The following is a 17192-nucleotide window of genomic DNA, read 5'->3' as shown; positions in this document are numbered from 1 at the left end:
TTCCAACCCCCCCTGCCGTGGGCAGGGACCCCTCCCACCAGAGCAGGTTGCTCAGAGCCATGGTCCAGAGCTGGCTCCTGCTCAGCTCCTCAGCCACAGAGTCATGGAGTGGGGCTGGGTTGGAGGGGAGCTCAAAGCTCAGCCAGTTCCAACCCCCCCCTGCCATGGGCAGGGACCACTCCCCCCAGCCCAGGTTGCTCAAGGCCACATCCAGCCTGGCCCTGAGCACCTCCAGTGCCTCCTCCTTGGCTCTTCAGTCATAGAATGGTTTGGGTTGGAAGGGACCTTCAAGGCCATCCCCTTCCAACCCCCCTGCCATGGGCAGGGACCCTTCCCCCCAGCCCAAGGCCACATCCAAGCTGGCCTTGAACACCCCCAGGCATCCACACCCCCCCCAGGACAAGCTGCTCCAGGCCTCCCCTTCTCTGCTGGAGCCCCACTGCAGCAGGGAGTTGTTTCCTTCTGCAGCTCTTGCATGAGGAACCCAACCTGGCTCCTGCCAGCTGCAGAAGGAGAAAGCAAGCCACAGGCTGGAGCTGCAGGCTGTGTCCTTTCCCTTCCTGCAGTGAGAGCAGCAGAGGCCCTCGGTGCTGCTCAGGAGAAGGTTGGGGCTGGCCATGCCCCCTCCCCTTGGGCTGAGTTTTCCACACCAGCTGCTGGCAGGGCAGAGCAGAGCAGAGCTGAGCTCCACACCACGAGCACCTTGCCCTCCTCTCCTTAGATGCATGGTGGTGGCCCCCTGGCTGCAGCAGATAGGTGGACTCCAGGCTTGCAGAGTGTCAGTGGACAGAGGTGGTTGTCCTTTGCTTGCTCCAAACTTGCAGCTGTACCTTCAATAAACTCTGTGCAGAATCGATGCCTCTGCCTCCTGCCCTTGGCTTTCCTTCCCCTGACCTCTCCACAGCACAAATTCCAGGGGGCAGCCAGGGGAGTGTGGCCAGCAGGGAGCAAGGGAGGTTCTGCTGCCCCTCTGCTCTGCCCCAGGGAGGCCACAGCTTTGGATCCTTCTCCCCTTGCAGGTGGTTCAGGTAGGGGTCCTGGGGGCAGCCAGGGGAATGTGGCCAGCAGGGCAAGGGAGGCTCTGCTGCCCCTCTGCTCTGCTGCCCCTCTGTTCTGCCCCAGGGAGGCCACAGCTGGAGGAGGCCTGGGGCCAGCCCTGGGCTCCCCAGCTGCAGAGGGCCAGGGAAGGGCTGGAGAGAGGCCAGAGGAGGCTGGGAAGCTGCTGAGGGGCCTGGAGCAGCTCTGGGAGGAGCAGAGGCTGAGAGCCCTGGGGCTGAGAGCCTGCAGCAGAGCAGCCCCAGAGGGGCTCTGAGCAATGCTCAGCAAGAGCTGAAGGAGCTGGGGGGGGGGCAGGAGGCTGGGGCTGGCATCTGCTGAGTGGTGCCCAGGGCCAGGTCAAGGGACAAGGGGCAGAGAGTGGAGGGCAGGAGGAGAAAGCAGCTTGGGGTGAGGCTGCTGGAGGCCTGGAGCAGGCTGCCCAGAGAGGCTGCGGAGAGCTTCCAACCCCCCCTGGGCACTGTGCCCCTGGGCAAGCTGCTGGGGCTGCCCTGCTGGGGCAGGGGGAGCTCCAGAGGTCCCTTCCAGCCCCTCCATGCTGGGGCTCTGGGATCTGCAATCCTGAACTCAAATCTCTCTTCCAGGATCTCCTCTGAGAAGGCTGAGAGGAGATCTGAGCAATGCTGACAAAGGTCTGAGGGGGGCAAGAGGCTGGGGCCAGGCTCTGCTGAGTGCTGCCCAGGGCCAAGGGGCACAAAGTGGAGCCCAGGAGGCTGCAGCTGAGCAGGAGGAGAAGGTTGTTTGGTGTGAGGCTGCTGGAGGCCTGGAGCAGGCTGCCCAGAGAGGCTGTGGAGAGCTTCCCACCCCCCCTGGCTGTGTTGCTGGGTGCCCTGCCCTGGGTGCTCCTGCTCTGGGTGGGGGGGTTGGGCTGGATGCTCTCCAGAGGTCCCTTCCAACCCCTCCATGCTGGGATCCTGGGATGTTTTCCCAAGCCTGAACCTCCCCAGGGTGTGGCTGCAGCTCCCCAGAAGTGGAGCTTGATCCCAGGGGCTTTGTTCTGAGCCTCTGTCTGCTCTCCTTCCCCAAGCACCTTTGCATAGCTGCATTCCAGCCCCAGACTCCTGTGGCCAGGAGGAAGTCTGGCAAGGTGGAGCCAAGCAGGGTGCTGAAGTGCTGCAGGGGATCTGCAGCTCCCTGGGCATCTCTCAGGAGCTGTCTGGGATCTCTGGAGGCAGAAGAAGGAGAAGCAGTTGAAAGGACTCAGTGAGAAGCAGCCCAGGGAGCAGCCACACCAAAGGCACCCCAGGGCCCTGCCCCTGGAAGCCTCTCACCTGAGCAGGTTGCTTCCAAACGAGGGCAAGAGGAAAGGAGACCTTCCCCAAGCCCAGCACTGGGGGCTCCCAAGCCTCACCCCCCCAAAACCACAGGGGCTGAGCAGTCAGGAGGATGTGCCTGGCCTGCCCCATCCAGCACAGCCTCAGGCTGGAGCAGGGGAGGTTCAGCTTGGAGCAGGGGAGGGCCAGGGTGGACCTTAGGAGGTTCAGCTTGGAGCAGGGGAGGGCCAGGGCGGACCTTAGGAGGTTCAGATTGGAGCAGGGGAGGTTCAGGGTGGACCAGGAGAGGTTCAGGCTGGACCAGGGAAGATTCAAGGTGGAGCAGGAGAGGGTCAGGCTGGACCAGGAGAGGTTCAAGTTGGACCAGGAGAGGATCAAGGTGGAGCAGGAGAGGTTCAGGTTGGACCAGGGGAGGTTCAGACTGGACCAGGGGAGGATCAAGATGGACCAGGAGAGGATCAAGCTGGACCAGCAGAGGTTCAAGCTGGGCCAGGGGAGGTTCAGACTGGACCAGGGGAGGTCTGGATTTCCCACTGGAAGGTCTCTGTATGGCTGGGAAGGGCTTGGCAGGCTGGCACCCATCACAGCTGGATGCACAGCTGGATGCCAGGAGAAGCAGCCAGCCCTGCCACAGCTTGTCTGGGCGCAGCCACAGGCCCCTGAGACACCTTCCCCTGCACTGCCCTTGGGAGGAATCTGTCTCTCCTCCCCCAGTCTGGAGCAGCAGAGGCTGTGGGCAGGTTGCTCTGCCCCATGAAAGCTTCTCCAAGGGCCAGGAGCTGGAATTTCTTCCCTCTCATCCCACTCTGCTTCCTGGCCTCTGCTGCTGACTCATGGCTTGGCTGCCCCAACCTCTCCAGGGCTGGAGGAGGAGCTCAAGCATCCTGCCAGGCTCAGCCTGGCATCACCCCCCCAGGATGCAGGCAGCAGGCTGCATCCCTGCAACCCAACCCTCCCCTCCTCTCCTCTCCCCTCCTCTCCCTCTCCTCTCCCTCTCCTCTCCCCTCCCTCTCCCCTCCTCTCCCTCTCCTCCCCCTCTCCCTCTCCTCTCCCTCTCTCTCCCTCTCCCAGGGCTCTCAGTCTCCCTCCACAGGGTTGATGCTCAGGTCCCTTCACCACCCTCCTGGCTCTCCCTTGGACTCTCCCCAGCAGGTCTCTGTCTCTCCTGAACTGGGGAGCCCCAAAGTGGGCACAGGATTGGAGCTGTGTGCTCAGCAGGGCAGAGCAGAGGGCAGGAGACCCTCCCCAGCCCTGCCAGGACCCCATTGGCTCTCTTGGCCCCCAGGGCACATTGCTGCCCATGGAGGACCTGCTGCCCCCCAGCACTCCAAGGTCTCTCTGTGTGGAGCTGCTCTCCAGCAGGGCAGCCTCCAACCCATCCTGGTGCCTGCTGTTGTTCCTCCCCAGGGGCAGGACTCTGCCCTTGTCCTTCCTGAGGTTTGCCTTCCCCCAGCTCCCAGCCTGTCCAGCAGAGCCTGGGGCAGGGGGCAGCCAACCCCCTCCCCAGTTCTGTATCATCAGGCAGCTTGCTGAGGGTCCTCTCAATCCCCTGCCCCAGGTCACTGATGAAGATGTTGAAGCAAAGGGGACCCAGCACTGCTTGAGCCTCTGCCTCTGCTTCCCTCCCAGCACAGAGGCTGAGCCTTGGTGGCTTCAGGCTGCCCAGACCTGCAGGGCTCTGCTTCTGGGCTGGGGGCAGGGGTGGGGGGAGGGGAGCCCCATGGCCCAGAAGGTGAAAACTCCTCCAGCTGAAGAGGTTATGGCTTTCAAAATGGTCATCTGCCTCTCTCCTGCCCCAGCCCAGCCCTGCAACTTCATTTCTATGGAAATAAGGAGCAGGAACACCCAACCAAGAAGCCTCCAGAGCCTCAGCAGCTCATGACTTATGCTGATCCCCTCCCTGCACACCAAAGGGCAGCAGCCAGCTCCTCAGGGTAGCAAAGCAGCCCAGCAGCTCCTGCCACCCCGGGCAGAATCCCTTTCATCATCCCTGCCCTTCTCAACCCCAAGGATTGCAACACTCCAGCTTGCTGCAGCCTTGCTTGAAGATGCTGATGTGGAGCAGGCTCCTCTGCAGAGCAAAACAAGGTCAGGAGCTGCTGGGGGGCAGCTGGGAGCTCGGTGGCACCCTGGAGGTGTCCCTCGGTCAAAGCTTAGCTGATCCAAGCTGAGAGGGCCACACCTGGCCCTGGGGATGGAGCTCACAGCCCTCATCTCCTCCTCCTCCTCCAGAGTGGAGCAGGAAGGAGCTGGTGCAGGTCTCAGCCAGGCTCTGAATACCTGGGGGACAGTGGGCTGGAGGCAGAGGAGTGTGGGAGCCTGAGCTGCCAGCTGCCCTCTTTTCTTCTGGGCAGCCCCACCTTTAATCCCATTACCTCCACTCAGCTCTCCCAGCTGATCTGAACTCGTTTGGCAGCTTCAGGACCCAGCTGCCTCGGCTGGGGTCGGGCAAGCATGAAGACAAAGCCTCCTGTTCCCATCCCACCCGGGCTGGGAGTCCCATGCAAAGCACCCAGGCAGGAGATGCTGAGGAGTCAGCTCCAAGGCACATCCCAGGCAGGTTCAGCTCAGCGTTTTCTCCAAGGAGAAGCAAAGCTCTTTGGGTTGAGAGCAGCTCTGTTGGCTGCTGAGAAGCTCCCCAGGAGCCAGCAGTGCCCTCAGGCAGCCCAGAAGCCAACCCTGAGCTGGCTGCAGGCAGAGCAGGGTGGGCAGCAGGGGGGATCCTGCCCATGGGCTCTGCCCTGCTGGCAGCCAACCTCCAACCCTGCCTCCAGCTCTGCTGTCCCCAGCAGCAGGAGGCCACAGAGCTGCTGGGGGGAGCCCAGGGGAGGCCACAGAGAGGCTGCCAGGGCTGGAGCAGCTCTGCTGGGAGCACAGGCTGAGGGAGCTGGGGCTGTGCAGCCCAGAGGGGAGAAGGCTCAGCCACACAGCTCTGCACTCTCAGCCTCCCAACTCTGCACTCTCAGCCTCCCTACTCTCCCCTCTCCACCTCCCTACTCTCCCCTCTCCAACTCTCAACCTCCCAACTCTCCCCTCTCCACCTCCCAACTTTCCTCTCTCCACCTTCCAACTCTCCTCTCTCCACCTCTCAACCTCCCAACTCTCCCCTCTCCATCTCCCAACTCTCCACCTCCCAACTCTCCCCTCTCAGCAACCCAACTCTGCAGTCTGAGCCTGCCTGGCAGTGCCTGCCAGGGACAATCAGCTCTTTGCTCTCCTGCCTTCGGTGGAACACAAACCACCTGCTTCAGTTTTGCCTTCCAGAGGATGCCAGTGGGGCTTTGGCTCCTCCTGAGTGGCTCTGGGGCAGATGAAGGCATTCTGAAGGGCAGGCAGAGTCCTGCCCTGCAAACGTGGTTGAGCTGCAGTCATGCACACAGCAAGGGCAAAGGCACCAGGACAGCACAGGCTGAAAGCAACCCAAAATGCTCTGAATGTTTCAAATCCACAACGTCTGAGGTGCCAGAAATTGTCACCACACCCTGCTGAATTTGCTTCCCACCCCCCCCCCAGTGCCCAAAGACTCCAGGAAATAAACTGAGGAGAGTCTGTGGGAGAGCTGCTGCTGCTGCTGAGCCCTTTGCTGTTGGCAGCATCTGGGGATGGGAAGGTTCAAAGGACCTTGAGAAGAAACCACAGCTGGGCAGAGCAGGGAGCTCAAGGCTGGGGCAGAGCAGGGAGCTCAAGGCTGGGGCAGAGCAGGGAGCTCAAGGCTGGAGCAGAGCAGGGAGCTCAAGGCTGGGGCAGAGCAGGGAGCTCAAGGCTGGGGCAGAGCAGGGAGCTCAAGGCTGGCTGCATCTCTGTGGCAGCTTGCAAAGGACCTTGCTGCAAGGAGCTGGGCAAAGTGTTCTCCACAAGCCCTGCCCCTGGCCTGGAAACCTCTCTGGGATCAGGCTGAAGAGTCACTGACCACAGCAGCACAGGGAGGGGGTCCTGCCCCTCTGCTCTGCTCTGCTCAGCTCAGACCTCCCCTGCAGCACTGCCCCCAGCCCTGGGACCCCCAGCACAGGGAGGACCTGGAGCTGCTGGAGAGGCTCCAGAGGAGGCCACCAAGAGCAGCAGAGGCTGCAGAGCCTCCCCTGTGGGGCCAGGCTGGGAGGCTTGGGGCTGTGGAGCCTGGAGAAGAGAAGGCTGCAGGGAGAGCTCAGAGCAGCTGCCAGGAGCTGAAGAGGCTCCAGGAGAGCTGGGCAGGGACTTGGGATGAGGGCTGGGAGGGGCAGGGTGAGGGGAGATGGATTGGAGCTGGGAGAGGAGAGATTGAGAGGGGAGAGGAGGAAGTGAGGCTGGGGAGAGCCTGGCACAGGCTGCCCAGGGAGGCTGTGGCTGCCTCCTGCCTGGGGGTGCTGAGGTCCAGGCTGGATGAGGCCCTGAGCAGCCTGGGCTGGGGGGAGGGGTCCCTGCTGATATTTGTAGGCATTGCTCAGCTCCCCTCTGGGGCTGCTGTGCTCCAGGCTCTCAGCCCAAGGGCTCCCAGCCTTTGGTCCTCACAGAGAGGTTTCAGTCCCTTCAGCATCCTCACAGCCTCCCCTGGACTCTCTCCAGCACTTCCTTGTCCCTCTTGAACTGGGGAGCCCAGAACTGGCCCCAGGCCTCCAGCTGTGGTCACAGCAGGGCAGAGCAGAGGGGCAGCAGAACCTCCTTTGCCCTGCTGGCCACACTCCTCTGGCTGCCCCCAGGAGCCCCTTGCAGCCTTCCTGGCCACCAGGGCAGGTTGCTGTGCCATGGGGAGATCCTTGTCCAGCAGGACTCCCAGGTCCTTCTCCACGGAGCTGCCTCCCTGGTGCAGGGGGTTGATCCTCCCCAGCTGCAGGGCCCTGCCCTTGTCCTTGCTGACCCTCCCGAGGTCCCCCTGCAGCCTGCCCAGCTCCCCCCGGAGTGGCTCAGCTCAGCCTGAGGGCTGTCAGCCACTCCTCCCAGTTCGGTGCCATCAGCCGCGGGCCCACGCTGCTCCTCACCCAGCTCCCTGCCTGGCCCCAGCCCTGCTCCCCGGGGAGCATCACTGCATCCTCTCCCTGGCACTGGAGCAGCACCTTCTCCTTTCCCCTTTCTCCTCTTGTGCTCTGCAAGGCCCTGGGAGGCTGAGCTGCCCCTGCCCAGGCATTAGATAACCCTTCCAGCCGAGCAGATCCTCCCCAGCTCCCCGAGGTGTGCCCCAGGGCCGTCAGGGTGTAACGGAGTCCCGGGCGGACAGCTGCCTGCCCGGCACGTCAAAACCATCAGGGCACCGAATTGATCGCTGGACTTCCACGCAGCCAAGCCCAGCTCTGCAGGGGGGATAAAAAGGGCCTCCCCAGCTGCCTGCCAGCAGCGAGCTGCACCCTCTGCTCGCCGCCTCTCCCCGGTGCCGGGCTCCGAGCTCCTGCCGCCATGAGCAGGCAAAGCTTCAGCGTGCGGGCAGGGGCCGGGGGCAGGTCCTACAGCACCGCCTCGGCCGTCGGCCCCGGCGGCAGCAGGGCTGGCTTCAGCTCCCTGACCGTGGCGCGGGCCGGGGGCGGCTTCGGGAGGCTCATCGCGGGAGGAGGAGGTGGTGGTGGTGCCGGGGGTGGCTTCGGCAGCAGGAGCCTCTACAACCTCGGGGGCAGCAAGAGGATATCCTTCGGGGTGGGCAGCAGCTTCCGCGCCGCCTTCGGGAGCGGAGCCGCCTCCGGGCTGGGAGCGGGAGGTGGCGGCTGCGGGATCGGCGCGGGGGGAGCTGCCGGCACCCTCGGGCTCGGTCTGGGTGGTGGAGGTGCTGGGGGGCTCGGTCTGGGTGGTGGAGGTGCTGGGGGGCTCGGCTTCGGTGGAGGCGCCGGGGGGCTCGGCTTCGGCAGCGGCCCCGGCGGCGGCGCAGGCTTTGGCTTCGGGGGGCTGGGAGGCTTCGGCGGGGGGCTGAGCGCCAGCAGGAGCCCGGCAGGGCTTGGGGGCAGCCCCCACGGGGTTGGTACCATCCAAGAGGTGACCGTCAACCAGAGCCTCCTGGCCCCACTCAACCTGGAGATCGATCCAAGCATCCAGCAGGTGCGGAAGGATGAGAAGGAGCAGATCAAGAGCCTCAACAACAAGTTTGCCTCCTTCATTGACAAGGTGAGGAGCCTGCCCCAGGTGCTCTGGGACCCCCCCGGTTCAGAGAGGCAGCAAGAGCCCTGCCCAGCTCTGCCAGCTGCTGCCAGCTGCTGCCTGGCTGCTGCCTGCAGGTCTTCATCCAAACCCAGCGCTCTGCAGGCACTGCAGGCAGCAAGCTCGGCTGGAAGCTGACAAGGAGAGGCTTAGAGCCAGGTTCTGTGCCTGAGAAAGGGAAGAAATCAGCTCCCCTGGAGCCAGGCAGCCCCAGGGCCTTGCCCCAGCCCTCTGTGGGTGATCTCAGCAGCTGTCTTAGACCTTCTTGCCTTCCCCTCTGCCAGCTGAAGTCCTTTGGTTGGCTTCAGCCCCTCCTTGGCTTTTGCCTGGGTGAATGTCAGGAAGCTCTAGGGCCCAGCAGGTCTAGGGAGGTTCTCTTCCCACTCTGCCCTGCCCTGGTGGGACCACAGGGCTGGAAACCTCTGTCCAGTTCTGGGCTCCCCAGCTGGAGAAGGACAGGGAAGAGAGACCAACAGAGGTGATGAGGATGCTGAAGGGACTGAAGCATTGTGTGAGCAGGGAAGGCTGAGAGCCCTGGGGCTGTGGAGCCTGGGGAGGAGAAGGCTGAGAGGGGACCTTAGCAATGTCTATGAACATCTGAGGGGTGGGTGGGGGGTGAGAGGCAGGGGCCAGGCCCTGCTCAGTGGTGCTCTGTGCTAGGCCAAGGGGCAATGGGTAGAAGCTGGAGCCCAGGAGGCTGCAGCTGAGCAGGAGGAGAAGGTTGTTTGGTGTGAGGCTGCTGGAGGCCTGGAGCAGGCTGCCCAGGGAGGTTATGGAGTCTCCTGGGGTGGAGAGCTTCCAACCCCCCCTGGATGAGTTCCTGGGTGGCCTGCCCTGGGTGCCCCTGCTTAGGCAGGGGGGCATGGACTGGATGCTCTCCAGAGCCTTTAGTGAAGGCAGCTCAAGATCTCTGTCAGAGAGAGCAAAGCCAAAGGGTGGTGAAGAAGGCAGGAGGTGGAGGAGCTGAGCACACATCCCCTGAGCACTGCTCACTGCCTTGCTGCCTTGCCTCCTGCAGAGAGCTCTCCACTGAGGACAGCTTCTGGCTGAAGCTGGCACAGCCCTGGGCAGCCTGGAGCATATCCACAGCTGCATTGATTTGGGATTCCCTTGGGCCCATGGAACCCCAGAATGGTTTGGCCTGGGATGGGACCTCCAAAGCTCATCGAGTCCAACCCCCAACCCCCCCTGGCAGTGCCTTGGAAGGTTTCCCTGCCCAGGATGGGGAAGGCTTGGAACCAGATGACCCTGAAGGGCCCTCCCAGCCCAAAGCCCTGGAGGATGCTGTGGCTTGTGCTGGCCTGCAGCCCCAGCTGCTGCTTGCTGGCCAGCAGCATGCTCAGAGGGATCTGGGACATCCAGCTGGCTGTGGGGCAGGCTGTGGAGGGACTCTGCCTGGGCTTCAGCAAGGCCTTTGCCACCCTCCCCCACAGCAAGCTCCTGGCCAAGCTCTCAGCCCCTGGCTGGGACAGCAGCTCTCTGAGCTGGGCTAGGAGCTGGCTGGAGGCTGAGCCCAGAGGGGGGTGGTGAATGGTGCCACAGGCAGCTGGCAGCCAGGCACCAGGGGTGTCCCCCCCAGGGAGCAGTGCTGGGCCCCCCCAAATCCTGATCAGTATCTTCATTGATGATCTGGAGGAGGGGATGGAGTCCATCAGCAGGGAGCTTGCAGAGGGCACCAAGCTGGGGGCAGGAGTGGAGCTGGTGGAGGGTAGCAGAGCTCTGCCAGGCTGGGCAGGCTGGGCAGAGCCCAACAGGATGGCACTGAGCAGGGCCCAGTGCCAGGGGCTGCACTTTGGCCACAGCAACCCCAGGCAGTGCTGCAGGCTGGGGGCAGAGGGGCTGAGAGCAGCCAGGCAGAGAGGGAGCTGGGGGTGCTGATTGACAGCTGTCTGAACAGGAGCCAGCAGTGTGCCCAGGGGGCCAAGAAGGCCAAGGGCAGCCTGAGCTGGGTCAGGAGCAGTGTGGCCAGCAGGAGCAGGGAGCTCATCCTGCCCTGTGCTCAGCACTGCTGAGGCCACAGCTGGAGTCCTGTGTCCAGCTCTGGGCTCCTCAGGGTAGGAAGGACATTGAGAGGCTTGAACCTGGCCAGAGAAGGGCAACAGAGCTGGGGAGGGGTCTGGGGCACAGCCCTGTGAGGAGAGGCTGAGGGAGCTGGGGTTGCTTAGCCTGCAGAGGAGGAGGCTCAGGGGAGACCTCATTGCTCTCTGCAACTCCCTGAAGGGAGGTTGCAGCCAGCTGGGGGTTGGGCTCTTCTCCCAGGCACCCAGCCCCAGAACAAGAGGACACAGTCTCAAGCTGTGCCAGGGGAGGTTTAGGCTGGAGGTGAGGAGAAAGCTCTTCCCAGCAAGAGAGATTGGCCCTGGGGATGTGCTGCCCAGGGAGGTGGTGGAGTCCCCATCCCTGGAGGCGTTCAGGGAAGGCTTGGACGTGGCACTTGGAGCCCTGGTTTGGTCAGTCAGGAGCTGCTGGGTGACAGCTTGGACTTGCTGAGCTCTGAGGTCTTTTCCAGCCTGCTTGGTTCCTATGGCTCTGTGAGCTCCTGCTGAGCCTCTTCTGCCTCCCACGGCTCAGGTTCGCTTCCTGGAGCAGCAGAACAAAGTGCTGGAGACCAAATGGACCCTGCTGCAGGAGCAGGGGCAGAAGAACACCGCAGGCAAGAGCAGCCTGGACCCCCTCTTCGAGGCTTACATCAGCAACCTGAGGAGGCAGCTGGGCAACCTGCTGAGCGAGCGGGGACGCATGGACGGCGAGCTCAAGAACATGCAGGACCTGGTGGAGGACTTCAAGAACAAGTGAGTGCCCTGCCAGCAGCACAGCCAGGGGCTGAGGATGGCTGAGCTCAGTGCTCCAGTGCCTCACCACCCTCCTGGGTGAGAACTTCTTCCTGACATCCAAAGCCTTCAAACTTAGAAGTTCCCTTCCAAGTCCTTCAAGCTCAGAAGTCTCCTTCTGGGTCCTTCAGGCTTAGAAGTTCCCTTCCACATCTTTCAAGCTCAGAAGTCTCCTTCTGGGTCCTTCAGGCTTAGAAGTTCCCTTCCAAGTCCTTCAAGCTCAGAAGTCTCCTTCTGGGTCCTTCAGGCTTAGAAGTTCCCTTCCACATCTTTCAAGCTCAGAAGTCTCCTTCTGGGTCCTTCAGGCTTAGAAGTTCCCTTCCAAGTCCTTCAAGCTCAGAAGTCTCCTTCTGGGTCCTTCAGGCTTAGAAGTTCCCTTCCAAGTCCTTCAAGCTTAGAAGTCTCCTTCTAGCTCCTTCAGGCTTAGAAGTTCCCTTCCACATCTTTCAAGCTCAGAAGTCTCCTTCTGGGTCTTTCAGGCTTAGAAGTTCCCTTCCACATCTTTCAAGCTCAGAAGTCTCCTTCTGGGTCTTTCAGGCTTAGAAGTTCCCTTCCACATCTTTCAAGCTCAGAAGTCTCCTTCTAGCTCCTTCAGGCTTAGAAGTTCCCTTCCAAGTCCTTCAAGCTCAGAAGTCTCCTCCTGGGTCCTTCAGGCTTAGAAGTTCCCTTCCACATCTTTCAAACTTAGAAGTTCCCTTCTAAGCCCTTCAAGCTCAGAAGCCTCCTCTTGTGTTGAGCCCTTCCTGCTCTGGGAGTGACCCAGAGAACAAGTGAGTGCCTGCTGCAGGGCAGCCAGGAGCCCTGGCCTGAAACTGGGTGGAAATGGCTGAGCTCAGCGGTAGGCAGGAGGGTTGAACTCCCTCAGATGGAAAGCAAACAGCTATAGAATGGTCAGGCTTGGAAGGGACCTCAAGGCTCATCCAGTTCCAACCCCTCCTGCCATGGGCAGCTTGTGATGGTACTTGGGAAGGAAAATCATCTAAGATGCCTCCAGCTCTGCTGTCCCCAGCAGGAGAAGGACACAGAGCTGCTGGAGGTAGGCCAGAGGAGGCCACAAGGATGAGCCAAGGGCTGGAGCAGCTCTGCTGGGAGCACAGGCTGAGGGAGCTGGGGCTGTGCAGCCCAGAGGGGAGAAGGCTCCAGGGGCACCTCAGAGCTGCCTGAAGGGATCCTGCAAGAAGGCTGCAGAGAGACTTTGGCTGAGGGGGGCTGGAGCCAGCCCCAGGGGGAAGGGTTTGGAGCTGAGGCAGAGCAGGGTTGGAGTGGAGCTGAGGGAGAAGCTCTGCAGCAGGAGGCTGCTGAGAGCCTGGCCCAGGCTGCCCAGGGAGGCTGTGGCTGCCTCCTGCCTGGGGGTGCTGAGGGCCAGGCTGGATGAGGCCCTGAGCAGCTGAGCCTGGCTGAGAGCAGTCCCTGGGCAGGGTGGGGAGGTTGGAAGTGGCTGAGCTCTGAGCTCCCTTCCAGCCTGAGCCATGCCAGGGCACTGTGAGGCCCAAGCAGCTTCCTCCTCCTTGTCGCCCCTGCCTTGCCTCAAGCTGTCATTGCAGCCCTGTGAGAAGTGGGATTGTCACAGCCAGGAGCTGGTGCATGTGGAAGGACCATCCCCAGCCTAGACAGCCCTGGAGCCTGCCTGTAGGAGCTGTGACCCAGCAGCTCCTTCCCCCTGTCCCTGCAGGTACGAGGAGGAAATCAACCGGCGCACGGCAGCGGAGAACGAGTTTGTGGTGCTGAAGAAGGTAGGCTGAGACAGGAGGTGCTGAGCTAACCCTGGCCCTGACCATTCCACAGCCTGGGAATGCCCTGAAGGGTTGGGGGTCCCATGGAGCTGCACCTTCACCCCTTAGGAGCTGTCATCTGGAGGGTGGTGTGGGGGGAGGGAAAGGAATGGAGGAGCTTGGGGGATGGGAGTGAGTCCTTGTCCCCCAGCACAACACACGCCAAGGGTGCTCCATGGTGCCAGGAGCCCCAGCAGCGAGGCCAAGTGGCCTCCACCTCCCTCCCCACCCCCTCTCAGAGATCCCTGGCCAAGAGACCTCCTCCTGGTGCCCTCCTGGCGGGATGTGCGGAGCGGAGCTCCGGCTGAGCCGGGCAGCGGCGCTGCAGCCGCGGGAGGAGCGCCCTCCCCCTCCAGGCTCTTCCCTCGGGGGGCCCAGGTGCTGCAGCCGTCGCCCTGCTGGCTCCCCTGCAGGACGTGGACGCTGCCTACATGAGCAAGGTGGAGCTGGAGGCCAAGGTGGATGCCCTGACCGACGAGCTCAGCTTCCTCCGAGCCCTCTACGACGCGGTACAGGCTCCCCCCGCCCCCAGCTCTGCTCTCTCCCCCCGGCCGGAGACCCCTGGCTGCGGAGGGAGGTGGAGCTGGCTGGGACCTGGCTGGTGCTTGCTTGCAGGAGCTGGCTCAGCTCAGTGCCCAGGTGTCAGACACTGCTGTCATCCTCTCCATGGACAACAACCGGGAGCTGGACCTCAGCAGCATCATCGCCGAGGTCAAAGCTCAGTACGAGGACATCGCCAACAGGAGCAGGGCTGAGGCCGAGGCCTGGTACCAAACCAAGGTGAGCAGATCCCTGCAGGGCCCCAGGAGCACCCCTGGGACACCTCAGGGTGGGTGGAGTGGAGTGGAGTGGAGTGGAGTGGAGTGGAGTGGGATGGGATGGGATGGGATGGGATGGGATGGGATGGGATGGGATGGGATGGGATGGGATGGGATGGGATGGGACAGAATAGAATGGAATGGAATGGAATAGGATAGGATAGGATAGGATAGGATAGAATAGAATAGAATAGAATAGAATAGAATAGAATAGAATAGAATAGAATAGAATTAACCAGGTTGGAAAAGATCCTTTGAGATCACCAAGTCCAACCTCTCACCCAGCACCATCCAATCAACTCAACCATGGCACCAAGGGCCTCATCCAGGCTCTTCCTAAACAGCTCCAGGGATGGGGACTCCACCACCTCCCTGGGCAGCACATCCCCAGGGCCAATCTCTCTGTCTGGGAAGAACTTTCTCCTCACCTCCAGCCCAAACCTCCCCTGGCACAGCTTGAGACTGTGTCCTCTTGTTCTGGGGCTGGTTGCTAGAGAGAAGAGCCCAACCCCCAGCCGGCTACAACCTCCCTGCAGGGAGTTGGAGAGAGCAAGAAGGTCTCCCCTGAGCCTCCTCTTCTGCAGGCTAAGCAACCCCAGCTCCCTCAGCCTCTCCTCACAGGGCTGTGCCCCAGCCCCCTCCCCAGCCCTGTGCCCCAGCCCCCTCCCCAGCCCTGTGCCCCAGACCCCTCCCCAGCCTCATTGCCCTTCTCTGGACACAGGACTCCAGGGGTGGCCTCAGCAGTGCTGAGCACAGGGCAGGATGAGCTCCCTGCTCCTGCTGGCCACACTGCTCCTGACACAGCCCAGGATAGCCTTGGCCTTCTTGGCCCCCTGGCCACACTGCTGGCTCCTGTTCAGCTGCTCTCCCCCACTCCCCCCAGCTCCCTCTCTGCCTGGCTGCTCTCAGCCCCTCTGCCCCCAGCCTGCAGCACTGCCTGGGGTTGCTGTGGCCAAAGTGCAGCCCCTGGCCCTGGGCCCTGCTCAGTGCCATCCTGTTGGGCTCTGCCCAGCCTGTCCAGGTCTCTCTGCAGAGCTCTGCTACCCTCCCCCAGCTCCACTCCTGCCCCCAGCTTGGTGCCCTCTGCAAGCTCACTGCTGATGGACTCCATCCCCTCCTCCAGATCATCAATGAAGATATTGATCAGGATTTGGGGGGGCCCAGCACTGCTCCCTGGGGGGGACACCCCTGGTGCCTGGCTGCCAGCTGGCTGTGGCACCATTCACCACCCCCCTCTGGGCTCAGCCTCCAGCCAGCTCCTAGCCCAGCTCAGAGAGCTGCTGTCCCAGCCAGGGGCTGAGAGCTTGGCCAGGAGCTTGCTGTGGGGGAGGGTGGCAAAGGCCTTGCTGAAGCCCAGGCAGAGTCCCTCCACAGCCTGCCCCACAGCCAGCTGGATGTCCCAGATCCCTCTGAGCATGCTGCTGGCCAGCAAGCAGCAGCTGGGGCTGCAGGCCAGCACAAGCCACAGCATCCTCCAGCGCTTTGGGCTGGGAGGGCCCTTCAGGGTCATCTGGTTCCAAGCCTTCCCCATCCTGGGCAGGGAAACCTTCCAAGGCACTGCTGGGGGGGGGGGACTCGATGAGCTTTGGAGGTCCCAGCCAGCTGGCTGTGGCTGAGCCTTTGCCCTCTGCCCCCCTCAGTTCGAGGAGCTGCAGGCCACGGCGGGCAGGCACGGGGACGACCTCCGCAGCACCAAGGGGGAGATCTCGGAGCTCAGTCGCCTGATCCAGAGGCTGCGCTCCGAGATCGAGAACGCCAGGAACCAGGTAGGGAGGGCCCAGGGAGGGCCCAGGGAGCCCTGCTCTGGCCTCTCAGCCCACCCCCCAGCTCTGCTTTGCTGCTCACAGGCTTCGGCTGCCAGGCTGCTCACGGCGCTGGGCTCCCTCCCGAGCAGGTCCCCAGCGCCGTGGCCAGGCTGCAGCTCCTTAGGGTCAGGGAATTGGTTGGGTTGGAGAAGGACTCTCAGATCATCCAGGCCAAGCAGCTACCCAACCCAAGCCCACCATGGCCACCAGGCCATGGCCACAGGGGTCTGGAGCACCTCCAGGCATGGGGACTTCACCACCACCTGCCTGGGCCAGGCCCTGACCATTCTGCAGGGCAGAAATTGTTCCTCAGGGCCAACCTGAGCCTGCCCTGGGGCAGCCTGAGGTCATCTCTTGTCCTGACCCTTGGCCTTTCGCCCAAGAGCCCAACCCCCCCCAGCTCCAGCCTCCTCTCAGGCACTTGCAGGGAGCCAGGAGGTCTCCCCTCAGCCTCCTCTCCTCCAGCCTCAACCCCCCCAGCTCCCTCAGCTGCTCCTCCCCAGCCCTCTCCCCCTGCCCCTTCCCCAGCTCCCTTGCCCTTCCCTGGCCTCAAAGTCCTCCTGGCTCTGAGGAGCCCAGGGCTGCCCCCAGGCTGCCAGCTGTGGCTTGCAGCAGGGTTAGCTGTGGGTGAATGCCCTTGGGTGCACCAAGCAGAGTGGTTTTCTTCCTTGGGGGGCTCTTCCCCACGAAGAGAAGCAGCTCTCAGGACCCCCCAACCCCTCCCCTTGCAGTGTGCCACCCTCCAGACTGCCATCAGCGACTCGGAGGAGCGCGGGGAGCTGGCCCTCAAGGATGCCAAGGCCAAGATGATTGAGCTGGAGGATGCCCTGCAGAAAGCCAAAGCTGACATGGCCAGGCAGCTGAGGGAGTACCAGGAGCTGATGAATGTCAAGCTGGCCCTGGACATCGAGATTGCAACCTACAGGAAGCTGCTGGAGGGGGAGGAGAGCAGGTGAGGCCAAGCAGAAGCCCTGCAGCGCTGTCCCCATGCCCCTGCCAGCTGCTGCTCCCCCTGCCCACCTCCTTCTCCCCCTGCCCACCTCCTTCTCCCCCTGCCCACCTCCTTCCTGCTGCTCTGACCTCCCCTTTCCTCTGCCCTCCAACAGGCTGAGTGGAGAGGGACTCAACCCCATCAGCTACTGTAAGTATCGTGGGGCTTGTCTTGCTCTGGGCCCACTGGGGGCAGAGGCTGGGGGCAGCCTGGGTTAAAGGGAGGGTTGGCCCCAAGGAAGATGTTCAGACCCCTCCAGCACCATCAGTGGCTTCACAGGGGGCAAAGTTGGGTCCCAGCCCTGGTCCCAGCCCTGCCTTGGGTCCCAGCCCTGCCCTATGTCCCTGCCCTGCGTCCCAGCCCTGCCACAGGTCCCAGCCCTGGTCCCAGCCCTGCCCTGGGTCCCAGCCCTGCCATGGGTCCCAGCCCTGGGTACCAGCCCTGCTGTGACACTTAGCCCTGCCCTGGGTTCCAGCCCTGATCCCAGCCCTGGGTCCCAGCCCTGCCATGGGTCCCAGCCCTGCCCTGGGTCCCAGCCCTGCCCTGGGT

The 17192-nt window shown here is 62.9% G+C and overlaps 2 protein-coding genes across 2 annotated transcripts in view; both read left to right on the top strand.

Moving 5' to 3' along the window:
- Positions 1-7697: 7697 nt before the first annotated feature.
- LOC128899128 (keratin, type II cytoskeletal 5-like) lies at positions 7698-16608 on the top strand. The gene is made up of 7 exons (XM_054177399.1): positions 7698-8393; positions 10998-11218; positions 12930-12990; positions 13443-13538; positions 13645-13809; positions 15488-15613; positions 16384-16608. Exons 1-7 carry the CDS (start codon positions 7698-7700, stop codon positions 16606-16608), a joined length of 1590 nt encoding a protein of 529 aa, XP_054033374.1.
- A 450-nt stretch (positions 16609-17058) lies between these two features.
- Positions 17059-17192, top strand: part of LOC104303689 (keratin, type II cytoskeletal 6A) — an 11780-nt gene continuing 11646 nt past the window's right edge. The window contains exon 1 of the mRNA XM_054177347.1: positions 17059-17075. Coding sequence (XP_054033322.1) covers positions 17059-17075 — 17 coding nt within the window. The remainder of the gene's footprint in view (positions 17076-17192) is intronic.

The sequence above is a fragment of the Dryobates pubescens genome, chromosome 40, assembly GCF_014839835.1.
Source record: "Dryobates pubescens isolate bDryPub1 chromosome 40, bDryPub1.pri, whole genome shotgun sequence".
NCBI classification, from domain to species: Eukaryota; Metazoa; Chordata; class Aves; order Piciformes; family Picidae; genus Dryobates; species Dryobates pubescens.
Note: the sequence above shows the minus strand (reverse complement) of the source record. Positions and strands in the feature narration are given on the sequence as shown.

Bases quoted from the DNA above. Each gene is read 5' to 3' on its own strand.
- LOC128899128 (XM_054177399.1), top strand. From the start codon at position 7,698: ATGAGCAGGCAAAGCTTCAGCGTGCGGGCAGGGGCCGGGGGCAGGTCC. The intron at 13,810-15,487 runs GTGAGCAGATCC...TGCCCCCCTCAG, and splicing joins AGGCCTGGTACCAAACCAAG to TTCGAGGAGCTGCAGGCCAC. The intron at 15,614-16,383 runs GTAGGGAGGGCC...CTCCCCTTGCAG, and splicing joins TCGAGAACGCCAGGAACCAG to TGTGCCACCCTCCAGACTGC.